General features: G+C 55.5%; 1 protein-coding gene across 5 annotated transcripts; it reads right to left on the bottom strand.

Moving 5' to 3' along the window:
* Positions 1 to 2,825: 2,825 nt before the first annotated feature.
* Positions 2,826 to 17,508, bottom strand: LOC149861110 (natural killer cell receptor 2B4-like). 5 transcript variants are annotated; one of them, XM_090051381.1, is made up of 5 exons: positions 13,882 to 17,508; positions 13,236 to 13,549; positions 12,873 to 13,155; positions 9,522 to 9,622; positions 8,522 to 8,663 (listed from the first exon to the last, which is right to left on the bottom strand). In XM_090051381.1, the coding sequence occupies exons 1-5, from the start codon at positions 13,937 to 13,939 to the stop codon at positions 8,652 to 8,654; spliced, it is 768 nt and encodes a 255-aa protein (XP_089907507.1). In that variant the 5' UTR covers positions 13,940 to 17,508; the 3' UTR covers positions 8,522 to 8,651. The 5 variants fall into 5 exon arrangements, with proteins under 5 accessions (XP_089907505.1, XP_089907503.1, XP_089907504.1 ...); XM_090051379.1 differs by lacking the exons at positions 12,873 to 13,155; positions 13,236 to 13,549; positions 13,882 to 17,508 and adding exons at positions 2,826 to 6,591; positions 7,935 to 8,231 and having other exon boundaries at positions 8,322 to 8,663; positions 9,522 to 12,821; XM_090051377.1 differs by lacking the exons at positions 12,873 to 13,155; positions 13,236 to 13,549; positions 13,882 to 17,508 and adding exons at positions 6,798 to 8,231; positions 9,770 to 12,821 and having other exon boundaries at positions 8,322 to 8,663.
* Positions 17,509 to 22,095: the final 4,587 nt, after the last annotated feature.

Genomic DNA, 22,095 nt, shown 5'->3' with positions numbered 1-22,095 from the left:
CTGCTCGGCTGGCTGAACCGTCTCAGCGTTTCCAGGATCCCACGGCTCTAATCCACACTGGGTCCTGTGTGCACGGGGAAGCTGCGGGTTGGCATATGATTGAAACAGCCAGGAGGATTCCCTGTCCCCTGGCTCACTGACTTGAAATGCCCCTTGTTACCCCCTCAGACGTGCTGCCCCATTACTCTTGTGTGCTAAGTGCTGAGGAGTTGGGCTGCGACTGCTTCCCATGAATGCACGGCTGCAAAACCGTGACACTGAACCAAGCAAGGAAGCTATACGCACTTCTAATCCTTTTTTTTTTTCAGTTAATTCTGTTTCCAGGCCCAGTCTGTTCTGAATTAAGTTCCAAATTTGCACTGAGCAGAGCTCAATGTTGCCAGTTTAAGTGGTGCTACCACCAGCCTGTCTCATCCCTCCCAGGCTCTTCACCCTGGGGCTTCAGATACTTCCATAACCCATGGCAGGCTCCTGCAAGCAAGCTCCAAGCCTGGAGGCCTTGGGCTTCAGATGCCCCCTCGTCTCGCTTGCACTGAGCCAGAAGGGGGAAGCTAGAGGGCGAGCCTCACGGCAACCCCTCATCACTATGAACTGTGTAGACAAAATCTTTGCCTGGGAGGCATGTGTAGACTCTTGCAGGGCTGCCCCGCCACGGTGCAAGGGACAGGTCTCCACCCTCAACTACAGCTTACAATCAGAGGATCATAGAAAAGGAGGGTGTGAAGGGACCTCAGGAGGTCACATCTAGTCCCACCCTCTGCTCAAAGCCAGAACAGCCCCAGCTGCATGGTCCCAACCAAGGCTTTGTCTAGCTGGGTCTTAAACACCTGTAAGGATGGAGATTTCACAACGTCTCTGGGAAAACTATTCCAGTGCTTCACCACCCTGCTAGTGAGAAGGTTTTTTCCTAATATCCAACCTAAACCTCCCTTGCTGCAACTGGAGCCCATTGCTCCTTGTTCTGTCATCTGCCCCCACTGAGATCACTCCAGCTCCATCCTCTTTGTAACCGTCCTGCAGGGAGCTGAAGGCTGCTATTAAATCCCACCTCAGTCTTCTCTTCTGCAGACTAAACAAGCCCAGAGCCCTCAGCCTCCCCTCACAAGTCATGTCCCCCAGCCCCTGAACTATTTTCTTTGCCCTCTGCTGGACTCTTTCCAATGTGTCCACCTCCTTTCTGTAGTGGGAAAGGGGTGGGGGGGGAAGCTGAATAGAGGGAAAGAATCACTTTCCTCGATGTGCTAGCAATGCTCCTACTAGTGCAGCCCAGGATGCCATTAGCCCTCTTTGCACCAAGGGCACACTGCTGGATCATATTCATCTCCTTTTCCCCGGGGTCTTTTCTGCAGCGCTGCTGCCAAGGCAGTCGGCCCCGGCCTGTACCGCCACATGGGATTGCTCCGTCGTCCGTGCAGGACTTTGCACTTGTCCTTGTTGAACCTCATGGGACTCCTTTTGGTCCAGTCCTCCAATGTGTCTAGGTCACTCTGAACCCTAGCCCTGCCCTCCAGTGTATCTAGTACTCCCCCAGCTTGGTGTGATCTTCACTCTTGCTGAGGGTGCGCTGCAGCCCATCCTCCAGGTCGATGATGAAGACATTGAACAAAGCCGACCTGCGGACTGACCCCTGGGGCACTGCTCTTGATACCAGCTGCTTCTTTTTGCCAAATGTGGTTACCTTTGACGGGGAGTCTCTCTTCCAAGCTCATCTTTTCATTCTTAGGTGGGGGTAGGTTTGCTCTCACTGTTCATCTCTGCTCAGGCTGAACTTATTCAATTTAGTTAGCTAACTTTCTGATCAGCTTTAAGGTAGGGACAGTATTTTTCCATCCGTTCCTTTACTGGATGCATGTCTCAACCACAGTTCAACTAAGCATGCAGCTTAAGCTAAGCACAAAAGTCAAAACCCAGGCCTGATGGCCCATGGGTCCCAATACCCCTGCGGGGACCCTGCTCCTGGGTCCAAACCTGTGTAAAGCCTCCCCGTGGGGCCAGGGCCGGTCTCTGCAGGAGCAGCAGGCCCAGCCCCTTGGGCCAGCAGTGGGGCAGTGCCCCGCCTGGATGGAGGAGCAGGAGCAGGGGCCAGGCCGGCACCAGGGAGGGCTCATGCCCAGGGCAGGTGTCCAAAGAGGGACAGAAGGGCAGGGGCCGGTGGCAAGGCTGGCCCAGAGCTCCCCTCTGCTGGGGCTGGGCTGGGCTGGGCTGGACTCGCTGCAAAGGGGCTTGTGTGTGTGTGTGTGTGTGTGTGTGTGTGTGTGTGTGTGTACCGCCCTGCCGGTGGAGAGCCTGGCACGCAGGGACTTTGGCACAGGGACTGCTGATGGCCAGAGAACTGAGGTGCAGCCACTGGGGCTCTTGGGAAGGGGGCTGGGGAAGCATAGGTCATGGCAGAGACACAGCCAGGGACGAGGAGGGAAGGTTTGCTTAGAGGCTTCAGCTGCCCCCAGGACAGTGGTGTATTGTACAGGCCACGTCTGTGGGCCCCTGAGCCCAGCCAGTCCCTGCCCGGCAGACTGAGCGTCATGGTCTGGTTGCCCCACTGTGCCCCACCAAAAAACAAGCTCTGAGTGCCTCCTGTGGTGCATGACCCCCATCCAGGAGCACACCTGCAAGCCTGGGGTACTGTGCCACCACCCAGACTGAGGTCTTTGTCTGGGACCTATACCACCCGGGATATACAGACCCTGCAGACCTAAGGGTTGCTTAATCCCAGAAGGATATAGCTGGGTGCTTCTTATAGCCTGTAGCATAGAAAGTGGCTTCCCTTAGTCAGCCGAGGAAAGGGAGCAACAAGGCCTCTCTCAAGCATGTACAACAAGACTGGCTATAACAGACAGTTTTATTGGGTAGAGGGGGTAGGCATGGGGAGGGGTACAAGTCAGAGAAGTAGCAAAAGAATAACCCCGAGCAAACAAAAGCAGCTCGGTATCCTCCTGATCCGTGGCTAGAGTACGTCACACTAAGTTCCCAGTTAGGTTTCTAGTACGTTTCTCACTTCCGCATCCGAGGATGAGCGAGTTGCGGAGGTCCATGCTTCTGTGTGCGTGTCTTAAAAATGTCTTCCTGCCTTCGTCCTGGCGGGACCCTCTTAAATACCCCTCGTGACCTCACCACCTGGACCCAACCAACATCAGGTATTTTCTCAGCGTCACTGATGCTGACCAGTGGGTTTGAGTAACGTCAGCTCACACCTTCAGGAAGGGCCACTGCCTTAGGACTACCCTCCCAGGCCAAAGGCCAGAAGTTTAACAATAGACCTGGCCACAAGGAGAGGGGAATCCCCCTGCCTAGGGGACCCCCAGTGGCGACCAGCTACTGGTTGAAAGACAATGGCCAGAGAGAGACAGAGAGAAGAGGGGAACAAACAACTCAGAAAGTGAGGAGGCTGGGAGGGAGTTTTTTCAGCGGGGGCATGCCAAAGTTTTGGTGAAACAAATGCATGGAGAGAGGTGGAAGACAACGTCCAATGCTTTCGCCAGAACAGGGAAAAGTTAGGGGTGGGTGTGCAAAGGTTTAGGAGGGAAAGGTGGTGTTAAAAAAAAGCAATCTTCCTTGAGTCAATGCCCCTTTGCAGATGCCTGAAGTACGTGCAGGTTTATCTGCATAGAGCAATGGCGGCTGCCGCTTTCTTGGCTTCACTGATTTTTGTATAGCTTGTCAGGTAGTGAAGCAGGACCGATGCTGAGGCTGTGTCCTCTTAGTCCTTGTACATCTCAGGAGCAGCTCCCCTGAAGACAGCTGGGCAAGCAGCTCTGTCCTGCATCTCAGCCATAGAAAACCAGTGCAGCCAGGAGAATCGCTATCCATGCTTTCAGGGAAGCACCTATGTGCAGGAGATGGCGTAGGTCTGCTATGGGCAGAGCCGTGCTAGGACTTGAATGTGAATGCTGCCCAAGGAGAGGGCGGGAATGAATTTTTTTGCAGGGACTGGATTTCCTAGAAAGCTAAATCCATGGGGGTGCAGTCCGGGCCCATACAGGGACTGATCAGTTAAAGGAAAAAGGATTCTGACTCAATCCAGAGGTCGACAGAAACGGATGAAGGACTTGCTGGATAGCTGGAAAGTTTTGACAGTTCAGTCTCCCCACCTGGATGCCAGCTGGGGAACCTGTGCACCTGCCGCAGGAAGATAATGGGGCTGCTCACAAACACGTGGCCGGGGGTCTTCTCCCTCAGATTACAAGGCACCACTCCAGGAGCACTTGGGAGGGATAAATGGGGACCAGTACGAGAGAGAGAGCTCTAACCAAAGACCATCTCTGCTTGCCGCACAAAGGGTTTTTTGGGCAGCGGAGGGATCTGTTTGCATGCACATCACAGATCTGCAGTCACTGTATGATGGGGTAACTCTCCTGAATTGAATGGCTCTGCCCTAATTGAAGATTTAGCCCAACACATTTGACAGGTGTGTAGCCGCAAGGCAAACTTCTCTTGTACAGTAATGCAAAGGAAGCCCACTGCTGTTACAAATAAAGCTCCCTTTTGGAAAAATTAAGCTGGTGAGATTTTTCTTTAGCCACAATAAGGATTGGGACTGGATCTCCTGGTCTGCTGGGGCCCAAATGGCTAGTGCAGCCTGAAAGCAGCACAGACCCTGCACTGACCCTGGGGGCGGGGAGGGCAGAAGGTGTTTCAGTCCCTTTGCCCATGTGACCAGCACAGGGGACATCATAAGCCCCTGTAAACAACCGTTGCCTGAACATAAGAGGCAACACTGCCTAAAAGTCTTGGGCTGAAAGCCACTGGAGCTGGCAGCCAAGCCCCACTGACTCCAGCTGGGCACAATGAGGCCTGGAGCAGGAGAGAATAGGAAAGGACTCCTTGTCTGCAGGCTGGGGGGACCTGGGACCCTGATCATCCCTATCAGCAGGGCAGTTTCCCAGCGTGACTTGAATGAGGCTGGATTTTGCAGGCAATGAGCAGAAGCAAGCCGCAGAGGACGAAACACTGAATGAAGCCTGTTGCAATACAGCATCCACAATGGGCTTGAAATGCGAGCTCAGTGTGGCCCTAGTGTGTGGAAACCCACCTGACAGCCCCTGCTCTGACCCCAGCATCCACCAGCACCTTTGGCTCCTGCTGGAGCTTTGCCCCGTGCGTGTGGAGCTCATGGCTGTTTGACACACTCGTGCGGTGCTGCTGAGACAGAAGAGGGAACTGGCTCCATCCTCTGCCTCTTACCGGAACAGGCCCCGAGGCCCCATGGACAGGAGCACAGTCTCAGCCGGGAAGCACCCCGAGCCTGGGGCTAGTGTTAAACATGCTTACGCCTAGTTGGAGGCAGTGGGGCAGTGTGTGACGATGCTGGGGGAAGAGGCAAGGCAGGGAGAACAGCCCTGCACTGGGACCGGGCTGGAGGAGAGCGGCTGCAGGATGAGGGGGGAGTCCATACCTGTCCCAAGCTGCTCACCCATCCAGTACCGCCATCACCACACGAGGATCCAGTGCATTCAGAGCGGGGAGGAGAGGGGACTTTCTGGGCAGTTCGGGGAGTCCCCGGCTTCCAGACTAATTTCACAAATGCAAGGGCGGACTCGCTTGCTGCAGCTTGAGCCCATTGCTCCTTGTTCTTTCATCTGCCCCCACTGAGATCAGTCCAGCTCCATGCTCTTTGCAACCCCCTGCAGGGAGTGGAAGGCTGCTATTAAATCCCTGCTCAGTCTTCTCTTCCCCAAACTAAATAAGCCCATTTTCACAGTTGAAAGGAAGCATTTTTTTCTTCTTTAACAACTTCTCGTTGAAACACCGCAGCATGACTCATTATAGCTCATGCATGCTGTACTCAGAGGGGAAGTGCCCCCACCATCTGCAGCTAATGGCCTCTGGAACCTGGAGAGCTCGTTACTGGTACCCAAGAGAAAGCTGAACTCCTGGATGACTATTTTGCCTCAGTCTTTCACCGGACCAAGAAGAAAACAATGCCGGGCGGAGTACAGGATGAGCACGGTAGGAAGAATCGCCTTCCTACTATTGCCATAGAATTGGTGTATGAGCAATTAAAAAAATTAGAGATATACAAGCCAGTGGGACTGGATGATCTTCATTTGAGTGTGCTCATTGTGGATCCCTCCCTCAGAGCTGGTGGATGCCGGGCAGCTGGTAGGGATGCAGGGCAGCCCTGCCAGCCACTCCAGGCAGCTGCAGCAGGGGTGGGGGGGGGTGTGCAGGCAGCCAGATTGCAGACCAGCGTGTGGCTCACTGCCCAGCACGGCAGGCAAGTATCAAGCTACTCTGTGAAGGGGAAGGGGCATGTGAGGGGAGGGTGTCACATTGAGGCCCCCACACTCGGGCCTGGGGCAGGGGTAGGGGCTGGGGTGAATGGGGCTCTGGAGTGGGTCGTGGGAGGGTTGGAGCCCGGGCAGCTCGTCAAGGGGTGTGGGTGGGTCCTGCCACTGCATGCACCCCGGCAGGGGCCCAGGCAGCACGTGCCATCCCAAACTGTGTGTGGGACAGAAGGCACGATGGGATCCGGGGCTGCATTCACCTCCCTAGGCCCCCTGCCTCAAATCAAGCTATGGAGGAGCAGGAAGATCCCGACAGTCACGGCAGATTCAGCCGCCAGCTGGAGCGTGGATGAGGCAGTGTCCCTGTCTGGATGGAGACAAGAGCTGGTTATTCCCATGCCAGACAGAGGGTCAAGAGCTAGAAGAGGTGGCTGCACCAGAGCCATAGGTGATACGTAAGCTTGGGGGCACAGGAGGGACATGTGCAGTTCTCATGCCGTCTTCCCGTCCGTTCACCCCCCCCCGCCGAGATTGGACTAGGACCCCGAGATTGGCAGACCCAGCAGGTGCTTCTCTGTGCTGCAGCTGGGACAGGAAACCCTTGGAAGCTGCAGACAAACGCCTTCCTCAGTCCCTCCCTCCCAGAGGGGAGCAGAGCCTGTCGCCTGGGCCCAGCTCAGTGCTGTTTTGGCTGCTTTGCAGCTACGATGTGCACTGCTATATTCCCAGCAATCGGCGCCCCCAGCACCAGCAGCAGGATGAGCCCCTTGGCCTGGCAGTAGGACAGCGACGAGGCTGGAGCAGAGCACGGCAGCGGGTCAGAGCCGGGGGGAGCGGTCGGCCTGTGGCGGGGCTGGGGTCCCTCACTGGCTGCATCTGGGCAGGAGCAGGCAGCACTCAGGAGCGGGGGCCCTGGGCTCTGGAGATCACTGGCCAGAGCAGGACACGGCTGCTGGGGCCGGGCCCAGAGTGGGGCAGTCCCGGTGCGCGATGCCAGGTCTCTCACAGCACCGCTCGGAGCAGAGGAAACGCCCTTTACTGTAACGGCGGTGATGGGAAACAAGGTGAGCTCAGGCCTCGGTTTCCACAGAGCTATGGGGAAGTGGTGCTCAAGCAGCAGCTCAGCCGGTCCTTGCAGGGCCGAGCAGGGATGGCACAGCTGTACCACCTCATGACGTATCCGGCTGTTTTCATGCTGCTACTGCCAGGACCCGGGCTACAGGGCAACCCCATGCATTCCTGTGTGGCTGGGTTATAGATCAGCCCAGTGCATCCCTATGGCAGGTTGACCTGTAGCCTGGGGAGCTATGCCTGGTCTAAAGGTCTACTCAATGAATTCCTACGGTGAGTCAACCTGTTGTCCAGCACTATCATCATCAGTATCACCTTGCTTGTACAAGTGGAGAAACTGAGGCATGGAATAACTGTGGGCCATCAGTTGTCAGTATTTAGGTGACTAATGCCTTTTATATCTACAAGAGCAATGTGCCTAAATATCTTCCAGGGCCCAGCCCTAAGTGTCTGACTCATGAGCATACAAAGCTTGGGAGCAGGGAAGCGCGAGTCTCCAGCGAATATTGTTGTCTCGGTTTCCCGAGGCAAGAACTTGCTTCCAATGGCAAGCATGTTTCTGCTTCTGGGGTGACTCAAAGGGGCCCTCAGGCCAGATGGGGACAATCTTTAGCCAGGTTCCTGCTAAAGGACATTTACCTGTGGCTGGGAAGATGCACAGCGGTTTGACATCGATGGTGGCCGTGCCCCAGCTGGCTGCATTGCTGGCATTGCAGTGATAGAAGGTGTCGTTGCTGCCCGCAGTGATCTCCAGCTGCAGCTGGGATTGGTGCCCCGGGAGCTGCTGGTCCTCTCTGGCTGGGCTGGAAGATGCACCTCGGGACCAGCTGTAGGTGACTCTGTCGGCAGCTGGGACCTGGCAGGACAGGGTCACGTTACACCGTCCAAGCTGCAGGTGAGCAGAGAGTGCTGTGAGGTTGGGCTGCCGGACTCGGTCTGCAAGGAGAAGTCACGGTGAGAGGGGCTGAGGGTGGCAAGTTCCCCCGAATAGGTGAGACTCGGGGGAAGCAGGGCCCAGATACTCACCGAACACAGACACACGGAAGCAGGTGGTATCGAGACTGCCGGATGCAGATGTCACATCCATGGAGTAGACACCGCTGTCCGACTTGTTAACCAGCTCAATCTGCAGCGAGAGATTCCCGGGGTGGAAGGCGATTCTCCTGCCTAGCGGGGAGGCTGTGTTGAGGTCCACGACACCGTCGCTACTAGACAATGTCACAAGCGAATACAGCTTTCTAGAGCTGAGTTTCACTCTCCAGGTGATTTCTTCCCAAACAGACCATTGATTCTCCGGCACTAACAGCATGTTTTCATCTGTAGCTGCAGCCACTTCTGTTTCTTTACAAGCTAGTGCTACACAAAAGACTGGGAGCAGGAGAGAGCAGGGGGTTAACACGTTCCTAAGCCCATGTGGGAAAAGTAGGGGAAAGTAGTTGCACTTCCTTGTCTGGCTTCAAGGGAACTCAGAGCCAGGGGCAGGGCAGGGCTGACAGCCTTGAAAACGTCTGGATCCAGGCTTCCCCGGACGTGGATACTGGGACAGGAAGCCACCTTTGTTTCTCAGTGCAGGAGCGCCCCGCTACTGGCCCGCCACAGATACGGGCAAACCCATGTCAGGGCTGTGACAGCCCATAATGAGCAAATAGCAGATAGCTCCATGGAGCACAACCCAATTTAAATGAAATAACCCAGCTCAGGTCCTGTGTTGCTGCTCAGTGGCATGTATGAGGGGTTTTTAACCTTCTGAGGCACTAAACTTTGTGCTAGCCCCCATGCACCCCACACACCCAAGCAGCAGCCCCCACCTGCAAACTCCTCCCACACAGCAATTTCCGAAGCTGCAAAAACTTCTTTCAAAGATAATACCGGTGTAAGTGCCCATGTAGCTGCAGCTCACAGGAGCTCCCATGCTGGGGCAGCGCTGGAACAAATGGCACGGCAAGACCAGGAACCATCCCTGCCTTGCGGAAACCAGCAGCCTGTGCTCACCCTGGGAAAACCTAGAATGGTTTACCTAGAGAAGTGGAGCAGTCTCCATCCTTGGAGGTTTTTAAGGCCCAGCTACACAAAGCCTTGGCCGGGATGATATAGCTGTGGCTGGTCCTGCTTTGAGCGGGGGGTTGGACTCAATGAGCTCCTGAGGTCCCTTCCAGCCCTCATTTTCTGTGGTTCTATATCCTCTCCTGGCTGCACCAGGGGTAAATGCAGCCCCTTGGCACTTACCCTGAGCGTGGAAACGCAGGAGGAGGAACAACAGAAAGGGACAGAGAAGTTCCCCCATTGTGGCAGGTGTCTGAAGGACGAGCTGGCAGCGGGGAGTGAGGCTGGAAGAAGTCAAACAAAGACATGAGTAAGGCGGAACCAGGCTGATCCCCCATGGAGAGGTGCATCCTGCAGGCTTTGAGTCCCCATGGCTGTATCCAACAGGGAGGTCATTACTAGAAAGCAGAATTATTCCCAGTGAGACTGACCCGTACAGACGCCCTTGCAATGAACAGCGAAGGCATCAAGTACTGAAGCAGAGCTGAGTGAACCCAAGGGATGTAGTCACAAGTCAGGATGGGGCTGACGTATAGCGCCTTCTTAGGGGGTGGGGAGCCTCTACTCCTGCCCTGGTAGGACAGGAGCTTGCCATATGATGAGAAGCATCGTCTGTGCTGCAGACGGCACAAGTGCAAGGGTTGCATGCTTCCTGCCTCACGCTCCTTCTCCTCCGTGGTTGGGGAGTGGTCATACGGGGTGCAAAGCGCTCACAGCAGCACTGAGAGACATGTAAACTGCAGAGGAGAAAACCTCACACCGGTTATGTCACACCTTTGGCAGGAAATAATGGCACAGAGACAGGGGTGGAGGTGGCGGGGCGGGGACATGCAGGATGGAGATAGAAACCCTGTGCCTGCAGCTGCACCACGATGTAAAGGGGAACATCACCCTTGGCACCCACGGCATGCGAGCAACCCTGAGGGACCTGCTCTGCAATGCCACCTCCGTGGGCCTTATTGGCACTCTCTTGGTCAGTAAGTTTTAAGGGACCCAGCACCCCATCACTGCCATGGAGCTATCAGAAACGGGGGTCTGGGCAGACTCTTTCTGGGTCCAGACAGACATCACGCAGCCCTGAAATCTGCACTGAGCCAGCAGGACACTGGGGAGCATGGATAGGCTTGGACCAACAAGGCTGCAGTAACAGCCTTGTTAGCATCCTCCTCCTCTCTGGAGGTGGAGACACTGCCACAGCATGGGAGAGACGTTGAGTGTGGGAACCCAGGACTTTGAGGGAAAGGCTCGAGTGACTGACATGAATTCTGAAGCGATTTAATATGTTGATGGCAGTGACTTCCTTCACTAGGGTCTCCCTCCCTCCCTTGCTTGACTCTGTTCTTGCAGGAGTGCATGCATCTTCTTTACTTTTCTTTCCATCTAGGAAGAGCGCACACCAACTGCAGAGACTTCCTCAGCCTGATGCAGGGTTTTTAAACCTGAAAGCTTGCTTCAAATGTTTTTCCAACTATTTAACATGGTCTAATACAAGATATCAGATTTACCCAAAGAACCTCGCCTGCATCTCAGCTGTCACCTAGTCCGCATCCCTGCACCACCCCAGAGCTGCTTCCCTTTACAGCACAGCACAGCCATTCCTATCCTGCAATTGGGACCTAGCTCCTAGCAGACAACTGGCCCTATTTTACTTTGTAAGGAAGTGCTACTTACCTTTAGGCTGGAAAAGCAGGAGTCAGAGAAGGGCAGGTGGCAGGGCTCCCATCTTCTTGGCAGCGAGCACGGAGGGTGAGCACAGACTAATGAGTCCCTATGGTGGATATCCATGTTTGGATGGGCAAAGAGCTGGCAGGGCTAAGAAAAGGATTGGTGGGGGGCTGATATTGGGAACACAAGTAAGGAAATAAAGCCACAGCTACCTCGCTTTTTCTTCTTGGCCTGTGGTAAATCTGCAGATGACAGAGACTAGCTCCAGAGAGCACGAGACTGGGGTTTACAGGAAAGAAGGTTCCACATTTCACAGAGAAAGCAAACACATGAAACAAGGGGGCAGTTGTTTTTGAAACCCTACATTTTAATAGAAGTAAAGAGCTGAATGAAACCAAGGCTATTTCCTACTGTTCTTGGCATTTAAGAAACTCTGATCAATCCAAAAGCTGGTCAAAAATGGAGAGAAAAATAATCCTAGAGATGAAAGAACATTTTGATGAAAACAATGAAACCAAAACCTATTGATATGGGAGCAGCTAGCAAAAAAGAATATCAGCTGTGGAAGAAAAATCAGAAACTCAGCAATGGGAAATTTCTGGTTTTCAGGAGTCAAAGGATGGAAAGTTTTCATCTCAAACAGCAAAACAAACCAAGATTAATAATAATAATTGCCATCATCACCACCACCAGAACCATCATCACTACCACTATCATCATCATCACCATCACCACCACCACCTTAATCACCGGCACCACCATCATCATCGTGGGTGTTCTTTCAGGTTCTTTTAGTTTTTAGTTTTCTTTCAGCAAAGAATTCGGAAAACTCCAGTGAAACGGTTCATCTAGGCTTTCAGTCAAAAAAAAAAATCTGGTGGAAACTTTTCGCCCAGGTCCAGTCCAACACAGCCCGGGGGGCCCTGGCTTAGCCAAGGAGATGCCCCACATGCGGCACTTCCACAAAAGGGGCCCAAGTCAGAGGAGTGCAGAGCACGGGGGCGGGGAGGCAGGCGGGGCTGGGGCAGACCTGGTCTCCTGTTCATGTCCCTGGGAAGCAGCTCCGGAGAGACCTGGCAGGCAGATCGCCCGGGGCTGGGAGCTGCCCCACAACATAGTTTTTGGGGCAGCTTTTCCCTGCAAACTCAGCAGAGGCCCCTGTGCTGCCACAGTGCCGGGCTCCAGACTTTCCCGACCCACCAGGAACCAGGCACCTGCAGGGATTTCGCGCCACATCTACGCCCTTTCCCAGCAGGCCCCATGGCCCCATGCTCCAGCACAACCTGCTCCTGCTCCCCCCGCATGGCCCAGCCTGGGAAGGAGGCAGCGAGGCCGTGCCGAGGGCGCCCCCACGCCACTGCTCTGGCGCACGGCTTTGCTGCGTCCATCTGGGCTTGGCGTGTGCGGGGGGAGGGGGAGGCAGGACGTGCTTGGGCGGTGCCCTTGGGCGGCTGGGAGAGGGTGTAGACCTGCAATGAGCCTCCCTACGTCCAGGCAGACCAGCCACGTGCCTGGCCCCGGGGCAGCCCCGCTGGGAGAATGCCACGGCTGGGGACCCCTGGCTTCAGGTCCCTGGCTCTGGGGCAGCCCACCCAGGGGGACTGCCCCAGCGCTGGCACAACGGTGCTCCCAGCTCTGCGGCTTCCCACCAGGGTGCCCGAGGCCGGAGCCCCGGCCCCAGCAGTGTGCCAGGCTCCCGGAGGAGCCGGAGCGGGATGGAGGCTGGGGCAGCTAGAGCATCCTCAGGGACGCTGGGCCCCTTCCCCTGGTTTCATTCAGGCCAGGCTCACGAACCAGCTCCACAGGACCCAGGAAGATGCTAAACATCCCTGTCCCCCCTCACATGTCTGGTGCAAAGGGGGCACTTACTTGTGGAGTTGCACAGCGGTTTGACATCGATGGTGGCCACGCCCGAGCTGACGGGATTGCTGACATTGCAGTGATAGAAGGTGTCGCTGCCGCTTTTAGGGAACTTCAGCTTGTTTTTATGCTCTCGGATCCCATGGTCCTCTGGGGCTGGGCGTGAAGATACGCCCCGAGACCAGCTGTAGGTGACCGAGGCAGGTCTGGGCACTGAGCAGTCCAGGGTAATGTAGCAGCGTCCACGCTCCTGGGAAGTAGATGCCTTGATGCTGGGCTGCTGGACATGGTCTGGAGGAAGAAGCCCCAGTGAGAGGGGCTGGGTGCCCCGGGGGTGAACACGGGGGGGAGGCGGCACCCCCAAACTCACCAAGACACAAACAGCTGAAAATTATTGGTGACATTAGAGCCATCCCCCAGCATCAGGTCCATGGTGTAGAGGCCGCTTTCTTTCTCCGTGACCGAGTTAATCTGCAGCGAGAGATTCCCAGGGTGGAAAGAGACTCTGTCACCAAAGGGCAAAAATGGACTGGCCGAGGTGTTGTTTTGATTGTGTCTGAGGATCCAGTAGCTCTCTGAACGCAGTTTCACTTTCCAGTTGACTTCCACCCAGGACGACGGCCGTGTCTTGGGCTGCAGCTGAACCGTGTCCCCAACAGCAGCAAACACTTTTGCTTCTTGACAACCTGGGGGTGCAGAAGGGCAAGGGGGAGAGAAGGGTTCGCAGACTCCTCAGCTCCTTTGGGAAAAACTGGCTGCCGCACACTTCTCTCCGGTGCAAAGGGCACTTAGAGGCAAGCCGTGTCTTGCCTTTTCTACAGAACAAGTAGAAACGAAGCATCGCCCTGGATGCTCCTGCTGCTTTATGATAACCCTCGTCCTAGCCCAGGGCTGCCCTCTGCAAAGCAGGGCACAAACACAGCTCCCAAAGACAGTCTCTGCTCCAAAGACCTCCCTCTCCCGTGCCTGAGCTCGCCCCAGGCTGCACCCGGGGCAAGAGCAGCCCCTTGTCACTCACCTCCAGCTTGGAGGAGCAGAAGGAGGGAGAGCAGGAGGGGGCCGAGAGCCCCCTTCATCCCGGCTGAGCTGCGCAGGGCAGGCGAGTGCAGACCAGGTGGTGCAGAGCAAGGCTATGTGGCCAGGCTGAAGAAGTCAGATGGAGAAATGATGAAGAAAGAGGAACCAGGCTGAGTTCCCTCTTGAGGATTCAATCCTGCAGGCCTTGAGCACCCCACAGGTGCAAGCAACCCTGCATAAAGCAGGGGAGTGGTGGCTTGAGCAGGGCTGGGCTGCGGCTCCATCTCCCAGCAGCAGGGGAAGTGTGAGAAGAGGCCCAGGGCAGCATGACCGGAAACTGGGTCTCCCTTCCAGCACCGTCCTGCCCCGATCCTGCCGGGGCTTGGCATAACCCTGACTCAGTGGCACCTTCTGCAACACAGATATTCCCCTCCCAACTCAGCCCGCTAGTACTTCCTCCTGGTTCCTTCATGGCTGCACAAAGTGGGAATGGGCAGACAAGTGCAGTGACGTGGAAGCAGGGGGAGGTGATTGGAGGGAGCAGGGAGCACCGCATGGGTCTCTATGCACCTCTGCAGCTGCAGGCAGGTACATGTGCTCCCTGCTACCTCCAATCACCCTCTGCCTGCTCCCACTAATGCAGTAAAGGAAAGTCCTGGACATTTAAGCAGATTTAAATTATCTCACCCAGAAGAAGTGCAGAAGGTTTAAAGAAGAAGAAGTGCAGAAGGTTTAAAGAAGAGGACTTGGACGTATGGTTGCAGAAGGTTTAAAGAAGAAGAAGTGCAGAAGGTTTAAAGAAGAGGACTTGGACGTATGGTAACCCTATCTTGGCAGTGCATGCACACTAAATCAAAAGCATTGTGGACAGACGGAGAGACAGACAGACAGACTAAGCCCTTTATTATATTAGAATAAAGTTACCTATATACACACCTTCTAGTCACTGTTCATTACCACCTTAACCCACCAGTAGAAAACCCACGCGCCCGTTATAATATACATGTCCATGGAATGGCAGTCCCATGCACTCATCCTCAAGGCATCGTGTCCCTTCACCCACCTGTCTCTGAGTCCAAGTACGGGACTTCAAACTCAGTTCATTTGCTGTCACTTTCACTGGAGGACTCACTGCTGCTGTCACCACTGCTGTCCTCATCACTGTCTTCCACTCTGGTTGTCCCTGTGGCAGGCCAGCAGGGGGTGCTCCTGCACGGAGCCACCCAGCTCACTGTGCCCCACCACCTTCCAGGCTCTGAGTGCCTCTCTGGGGGCACCTCATGTTTGGCCACCCCCTTTCTGGAGCATGCCCGCAAGCCTGGGGGTAACACAGCCACCACCCAGGGTCTGGACTCTTCCTGGTCCTGTGAACCCTGGGAAACACAGGCCTAGTAATCCTGGAGGGTACTTGACCCACTGCAAGAACTTGGTGTGCTTCCCTTACTTTGAAGCACAAATGACGGTCTCCCTTAGCCGGACCAAGGGGACCCCAAGGCATAATCTAGACCCCCTCCCAATCTGTCTCCCATGCTAGGTACAGAGGAGAACTTTATTCGTTACAAGGAGTAGGTTTGGAATAGGGTATAGGATAGAGCAATATCAGAGAAATCTCTTAGAGCAAATGGTGGCATGGTAGCCTTTGATCATGCATCTGAGTTACTGCAAGCTATATATTTAGTTAGCTCTGAAGTAGCTTACTCGCAAGTATTATCCAGAGGCAGGTAGAGATTCTCTCTGGAGGCAAGCAGTTTACTGACCATGAGTTTCAAGAGAAAGAGTGAGTTTTAGATGGTCCAGCTTCTCTCGCATCATGGCTGCTGCCCCTTCTCCTGGGCAGTCCTTAACTTATATAGACCTTATGACCTCATTTACCCAATCCAATGAAGGCCAGCAGTTGCTGGCTGCCAGGCAACCAATTTGAAATGCATCACTGGTTGCCGGGTAGACTGGCAGGGTCTCTAGCCCCCTCCCATTCATGATGACATTGCTTTGAACAATAGGGAGCTTATGCACCCCCCACCCAGCTGTGTGAGGCCAGTCAGTAGGCAGAGGGAGCAGGTTTCCCCCATCCCTCAGAAATGAATCCAGCTCAGGTTACAGCTCAAGGTTACCTGAAGAGATGGGGCAGGGGTGTCGGCCCTCTGCAGTGACCGCGGTAACCATATTGTCAGCTAGGTCAGAAGCCTGGTAGCAGACTTTGGGGAGAGACTAAGATGGCATTGTGCCATAGTCCCAACCTCTGCTTCACTGCCTCTGTCCATTTTCCTCCTGAGGGGTCTTGAAAGCTCCTGTGCCGGGTGCTCCTCTGCCAGATGGATTTGCCTGCATCTTCACTACCCTCTGCTACTGACTTCTAGTAGTAGGGCTGAAGTCCGCTCAAAGCCATTTTAACACAGGCTACCAGCTCGAGGTTTGTGTGTCTGTACTTTAGGAGGTGCTTGGACTTCCACAGCCTGCTCCTGATGCAGGACATGAACTCATGGAAGCAGGCCAAAAGGCTCCCCTGGTGTTTAGTCAGGAGGAATTATTATGGGCCATTACTTGACAGTATTTCGGTGTCTGATGCCATTTATATCAACAAGAGCGAAGTTTCTAAATACCCCCCAAGGCCCCGCCCTGAGTGTCTGGCCCATGAGCATGCAAAGCTTGGGAGCAGGGAGGTGCAAGTCTCCAGAGAATATTGTTCTCTGGGTTTCCAGAAACAAGAACTTGCTTCCAACGGGAAGCTCATTTCTGCTTCTGGGGTGACTCAAAGGGGCTCTTAGGCTAGGCAGGGACAGCCCTTAGTCAGGTTCCTGCTAAGGGACATTTACCCGTGGCTGGGAGGTTGCAGAGCGGATTGATATGGATGGTGGCCATGTCCCAGCTGGCTGCATTGCTTGCGTGGCAGCGATAGAAGGTGTCGCTGCTGCCCTCAGTGATCTCCAGTTGCAGTTGGGCTTGATGCCCCGGGAGCTGCTGGTCCTGAGTGTCTGGGATGGCAGATGCACCTTGGGACCAGGTAAAGGGGACTCTGCTGGCATCCTGCACCTGGCAGGGCACGGTAACGTTGCACCATTGGTGCTCCAGATGAGAAGAGAGTGCGGTGAGCTTTGGCGACGCGTAGTGGGTGCACGTGGGTGCATATGCACCTGCTGCGATCGGCCACCTCCCCTGAGAGAAGAGCCAGCGGCACTCTTGCCGCCGGTTACGATCAGCCATTGGGGAAGGCATGGGGCTAATGAGGCTCAACCCCCCAAATGCCAGGGCAACCCAGGCGCAGGCTGCTGCTGTACTGGGGAGGGGTGTGTTGGGCTTGCAGCCAGCCCAGCACAGGTGGCAGATAGCGAAGGTTACTTTTCTTCCTTTAGCTTCTGGGCTTGGAGAGTGGGGGAGAGATCAAGACCCCCACAGTGCAGTAGGGAGCAGGTCTGGGGCAGGGTCAAATCATTCTCTCCCTCTCCTGTCCCACGCCCTGCTGCACTGCGGGGATTGTCCCATGATGTGGCTTGGCCGGGGCCCCATTCATGGAGAATGGAGCCCTGGCCAGGCCGGGTCATGGGACAACTGGAGGCTGGCACCTCCCACCACTATGCGCACTGTGGGGAAGCAGCAGACCCTGTCTCTCAGCCCGATCCCAGCCCCCGCCTCGCTCCCTGCACTCCCTGCCCCCATGGCCCTTTCTCGTCCCCTCTCCCCTTCCTCCACAGACTTTTGCATGGGGGGTGGGGAGTTTGCATGCACCTGCGCGTGCTCAACCCTGCCACACCATTTTTTTTCCTCCCTCCACCCCCAGCCCCTTCGTCTGCAATTGGTTGCTGGAGGACCCCGCTCCCCCCGGTTGGCGATCGGCTGGTGGTGCCCCACCCCAATATTAGGAGGCACCAGTGGCCTATGGCTGTGAGGTTGAGGTGTCAGACTCAGACTGCAAGAAGAAGTCCTGGTGAGGGGGGCTGAGGGTGGTAGGTGCACCTGAAAGGGCGAGACTCAGGGAAAGCAGGGCCCAGATACTCACCAAACACAGACGCACAAAAGCAGGTGGTATCGAGACTGCAGATATCACATCCGTGAAATAGATGCTGCTGTCCGACTTTATAACCTGCTCGATGCTCAGCAAGAGATTCCCAGGGTAGAAGGCGATTCTCTTGCCTATTGCGGAGGCTGTGTAGGGGTCCACACCACTGTCCCTCTTAGCAAGTGTCACAATCTGATATGGCACCCCAGAGCTGAGTCTCACTTGCCAGGTGAATTCATCCCAACCTGAGGGCGATTATCTGGTACTAACTGCATGCTTGTTTCTCTGTAGCCCCCTCCATTTCTTTACAACCTAGTGCTTCGTAAAAGACTGGGAGCAGGAGAGAGCAAGGGTTTAACAAATTCCTAAGCCTGCAGGGGAAATGTGGGGTAAAGTAGTTGCATGTCCCTGTCTGGTTCAGGGGAACTCAGGGCCTGGGGCAGAACTGGGCTAAGACCCTGGAGAACAGGGGGATCCGGGCTTCTCACAGACCCGGATACCTGCAACCCCCTGCTGCAGCTGAGACAGTCCTTGATGGCCAACTAGCAGGTAGCTCCACTCATCGCAGCCTGTGCGGAGGGCCGGTGGGGGTGCTCCTGTGGTGACCCACCCACTTCACTGCGCCCGGCCAAAAACGACGTGGTGAGCGTCTCCCCTGCGGCGCCCTGATCCAGCCAACCTCCTTGCTGGAGCCCACTCGCAAGCCTGGGGTAATGGCTGCCACCACCCGGAACTGGGCCTTTGATAGGACTCTGTGCCACTCAGGGTACTGAGACCCTGTAGACCTTGAGGGAGCTTAACACACGGTGGGATTTTGGGGTGCTTCTATTAGCCTAAAGACTTCACAAGCAGCCTCCAGGACAGGAAGAAAGTAAGAAGCTGAGCCCATCTTAGCCAGCCCAGTAAAGTGAGCTAACAAGGCTGGTCCCTTCCCTCTTAAGCACACGCCGAGAGGCATGCTAAAACAGATAGATTTATTGATCAAAGAGGGATGGGGTGAGGAAAGAATACAACACAGCAGAATACAACCAACCTTGAGCAAAACAGTGTAGGCTTGCTGCCTTTTGATACGCGACTAAAACAACTCTAAATTCCTAGCGAGATTTCAGCTAAGTTCCTCACATCTACATCCAGAGGAGTCTGGAGGCCCATAGCTTGATTCAGGGACTAGATCTCTCTCTCTCAAAATGGAGTGTCTCGCTTTTAAAGCTTTTATTACCACATTGTTATGTTCCAGCCATAACTCGGTATGCTCAGACCACGGCTGATGCCAGCTGGTCAGTTTGAAAAACATCAGCACCCTCAGGTGAGGGTTTAGGGTTACACAGGACAACAGAAGAGCAAGCCCTCCCACTGCCTCAGGAACTTCTCCGGCCCAGGTCACAGGGCTGTCCAAGTGACCAGGTGGAAACAGCACCCAGATTTCAGGGCAGAGGGGACCCATAGTCACGCAGCTCAGTGGCATGTATCTGGGTTGTGACCTTCTGAGATTCAATGACGTTTAGGGCTGGAAGGGACCTCCTGGGCTCATCAGGTCCAGCCCCCCTGCTCTAAACAGAAAAGACTACTGGGGTCAAAAAACCTCAGCAATGTGTGCACCCAAAAGGCACCGAGCTCTATCCTCCCCTCTTCCCGCCCCAGCCCCCACTCACACCCACAGGCCCAAGCAGCAGCCTCCAACCTGCAAACTCCTCCTGCACAGAGATTTCCAAAGCTGTGACAGCTTTTTTTTTTTTTTCCAAAACGAAAAGACCCCAGCCACCCCCACAATTTCACATTTCAAATGCATTTAAAGACCCAATCCACTTGACCCAAGGTCCAGGAGACATTCAGAACAGAAACCTTCTGCAGAAGCAGATGCTTCCAGGCCTGCTAGGCTGTTTGCAGGCTGCCTGCCTTGTGTGTCTGTGCAGCACTCGGTGTTATCCTCTCACCCCTGACACAAAGGACAGTGCTAGGATCAGTGTATAGTGGCCGTGTGGCTGCAGCTCCCAGGAGCTCCCGTGCTGGGGCAGCGCTGGAACGAAAGGCACCAGGACAAGGCCAGAGACCGTCTCTGCCTTGCAGAAAGCATAACCCCTGGGTTACCCAGAGAGGTGGAGCAATCCCCATCCTCGAAGCATCTCCTGCACTGCAGACACTGCCAGCTCAGCAGCTGTGTGCTTCCTGCCTCACGTTCCTGCTCTTTTGCAGGTGGGGACTGGCCGTATAGGGTGCAGAGTGCTCACAGCAGCACCCAGAGGTGTGTGAAGCTGAAGGGGAGAAAACTTTGAACAATTTTCTCACCCCTTTAGCAGGAGATGAGAGCAGGGAGATGGAGTGGAGGTGTGGTAGGTGAGGGGAAGCTCAGGTGGAGACAGGCCTCACACAGCGCTGATGCACTCTTGGTCTCCAGGACACATGACTGCTGCAGGACCCTTGGCTCCCAGGGTCATCATGCAAGTGCCAGGCAGAGGCAGGAGGAGCAGGAGGCTGGAGCCTTCCTCCTCCTGGGAACAGGCGTGGCAGCGGTGAGTGGGACCGTCCACAGGTGGCTGCGGTGACAGCGGTGGCGAGTGGGCCGAGTGGGGAACACCTGCAGGTGGCCGCGGCAGTGTTGGTGGTGAGAAGGGGGGGGGGGGGGAAGTGTCGGCAGTGGCCAATCTCAGGGGGTGCACATGCCCCCCCATACCCTCCCTACGCGTCACCTATGGCATCAGTGCTCCTTACTTGGAGCTGGCCCCAGCTTAGGGACAGCAGTGTCCCTGGTGACACAAGTGCCCAGGGATGGGGGGCAGCACCCTGCAGGGTCCCTGTTCCCTGGTCCATGCCCATGTAAAGCCTCCCCCTGGGCACCACGATGGTGTCTGCAGGAGCAGCAGGGTGAGCTCCTTGGTCCAGCAGTAGGGCAGTGTGGAGGCTTGGATGGCAGAGAAGGAGCAGGGTCCAGGGTAGGCATCCCAGGGCTGGCATCCAAGCAGGGGCAGAAGTGCTGGGGTAGACGGCAAAGTGGGCTGGGAACTGCCCTCTGCCAGGACTGGGCTGCACTTGCTGCAACAACGGCAATGGCAGGGTCCTTGGGCACAGGAGGCCTCAAATGCCTCAACACAAATGCTCGTACTATGGGCAACAAGCAGGAGGAACTCACCCTCCTGCTGGCTGACACCAGCCCGGACATAGTGGGGATTACGGAAACGTGGTGGGATGAAACGCATGATTTGGCGGTCAATGTCAAGGGCTGTAGGCTGTACAGGAGGGACAGGTAGGAGAGAGGGGTGGGGGCATGGTGCTCTATATTAAGGAGGAATACACATCCTCGTTAATTAGCAAGGAGCCAGGGGAGGGGCACTCTGAAGTGCTTTGGGTTAGAGTACAAGGCAGTCGAGGGGAAAGGGACTTAACGGTGGGAGTCTGCTACAGACCTCCCAACCAGGGGGAAGAGCTTGACCAGGAATTCCTGGGTCAGCTCACAGAGGTAGTGAAGGCTAAGGATGTGGTTGTCATGGGGGACCTGAATTTCCCGGACATCTGCTGGGAAGAGCAGTCAGCCAGGTCTGAACGCTCCCGCAGGTTCTTGGCCAGAGTGCAGGACCGCCATCTAACCCAGGAGGTGCACAGCCCCACCGGGGGGGACGCCTTGTTGGACCTGGTGCTGGCCACGGGTGATGACCTGGTGAGGGGGCTGCGGGTGCTCGACCACCTGGGCGACAGCGATCATCGCCTGCTGGAATTCACCATCCAGCGCAAGGTGGCAAAGGCATGCAGTAAGGCAGCGGCCCTAGATTTTAGGAGGGCAGACTTCAACGAGCTAAGGAGGATAGTTGGAGAAGCGCTGAGGTCCCGGGGGGGAGGGGAGCCAGGTGTCCAAGGAGAGTGGTCGCTCCTTAAGGAGACCATCCTCCAAGCCCAAAGGAAGGTAATCCCAGCGAGGATCAAAGGGAGCAGGAGAGCACACAAGCCTCCGTGGCTCACCCAAAGCATCCGGGAATGTCTCCTTGCTAAAAAGGAGGCTTACACCCAATGGAAGGAAGGGGTCATCACCAGGGAGGGCTATTCTGTAGTTGCTTGGGGACGTAGGGGGGTAGTTAGGAAGGCCAAGGCAGAGATGGAACTGGGACTAGCTTCCCAGATTAAGGACGTAGGGGGTAAAAAGAAGGTCCCGGGTAATGTGGGGCCCTTGCAGGACGACATGGGTAACTTGGTTGTCACACCAGACGGCAAAGCTAACATGTTTAACGATTT

The sequence above is a fragment of the Crocodylus siamensis genome, chromosome 6 (assembly GCF_052110815.1).
Source record: "Crocodylus siamensis isolate JL-2025a chromosome 6, ASM5211081v1, whole genome shotgun sequence".
Lineage (NCBI taxonomy): Eukaryota > Metazoa > Chordata > Crocodylia > Crocodylidae > Crocodylus > Crocodylus siamensis.
This window is presented reverse-complemented; position numbering and strand designations above follow the sequence as displayed.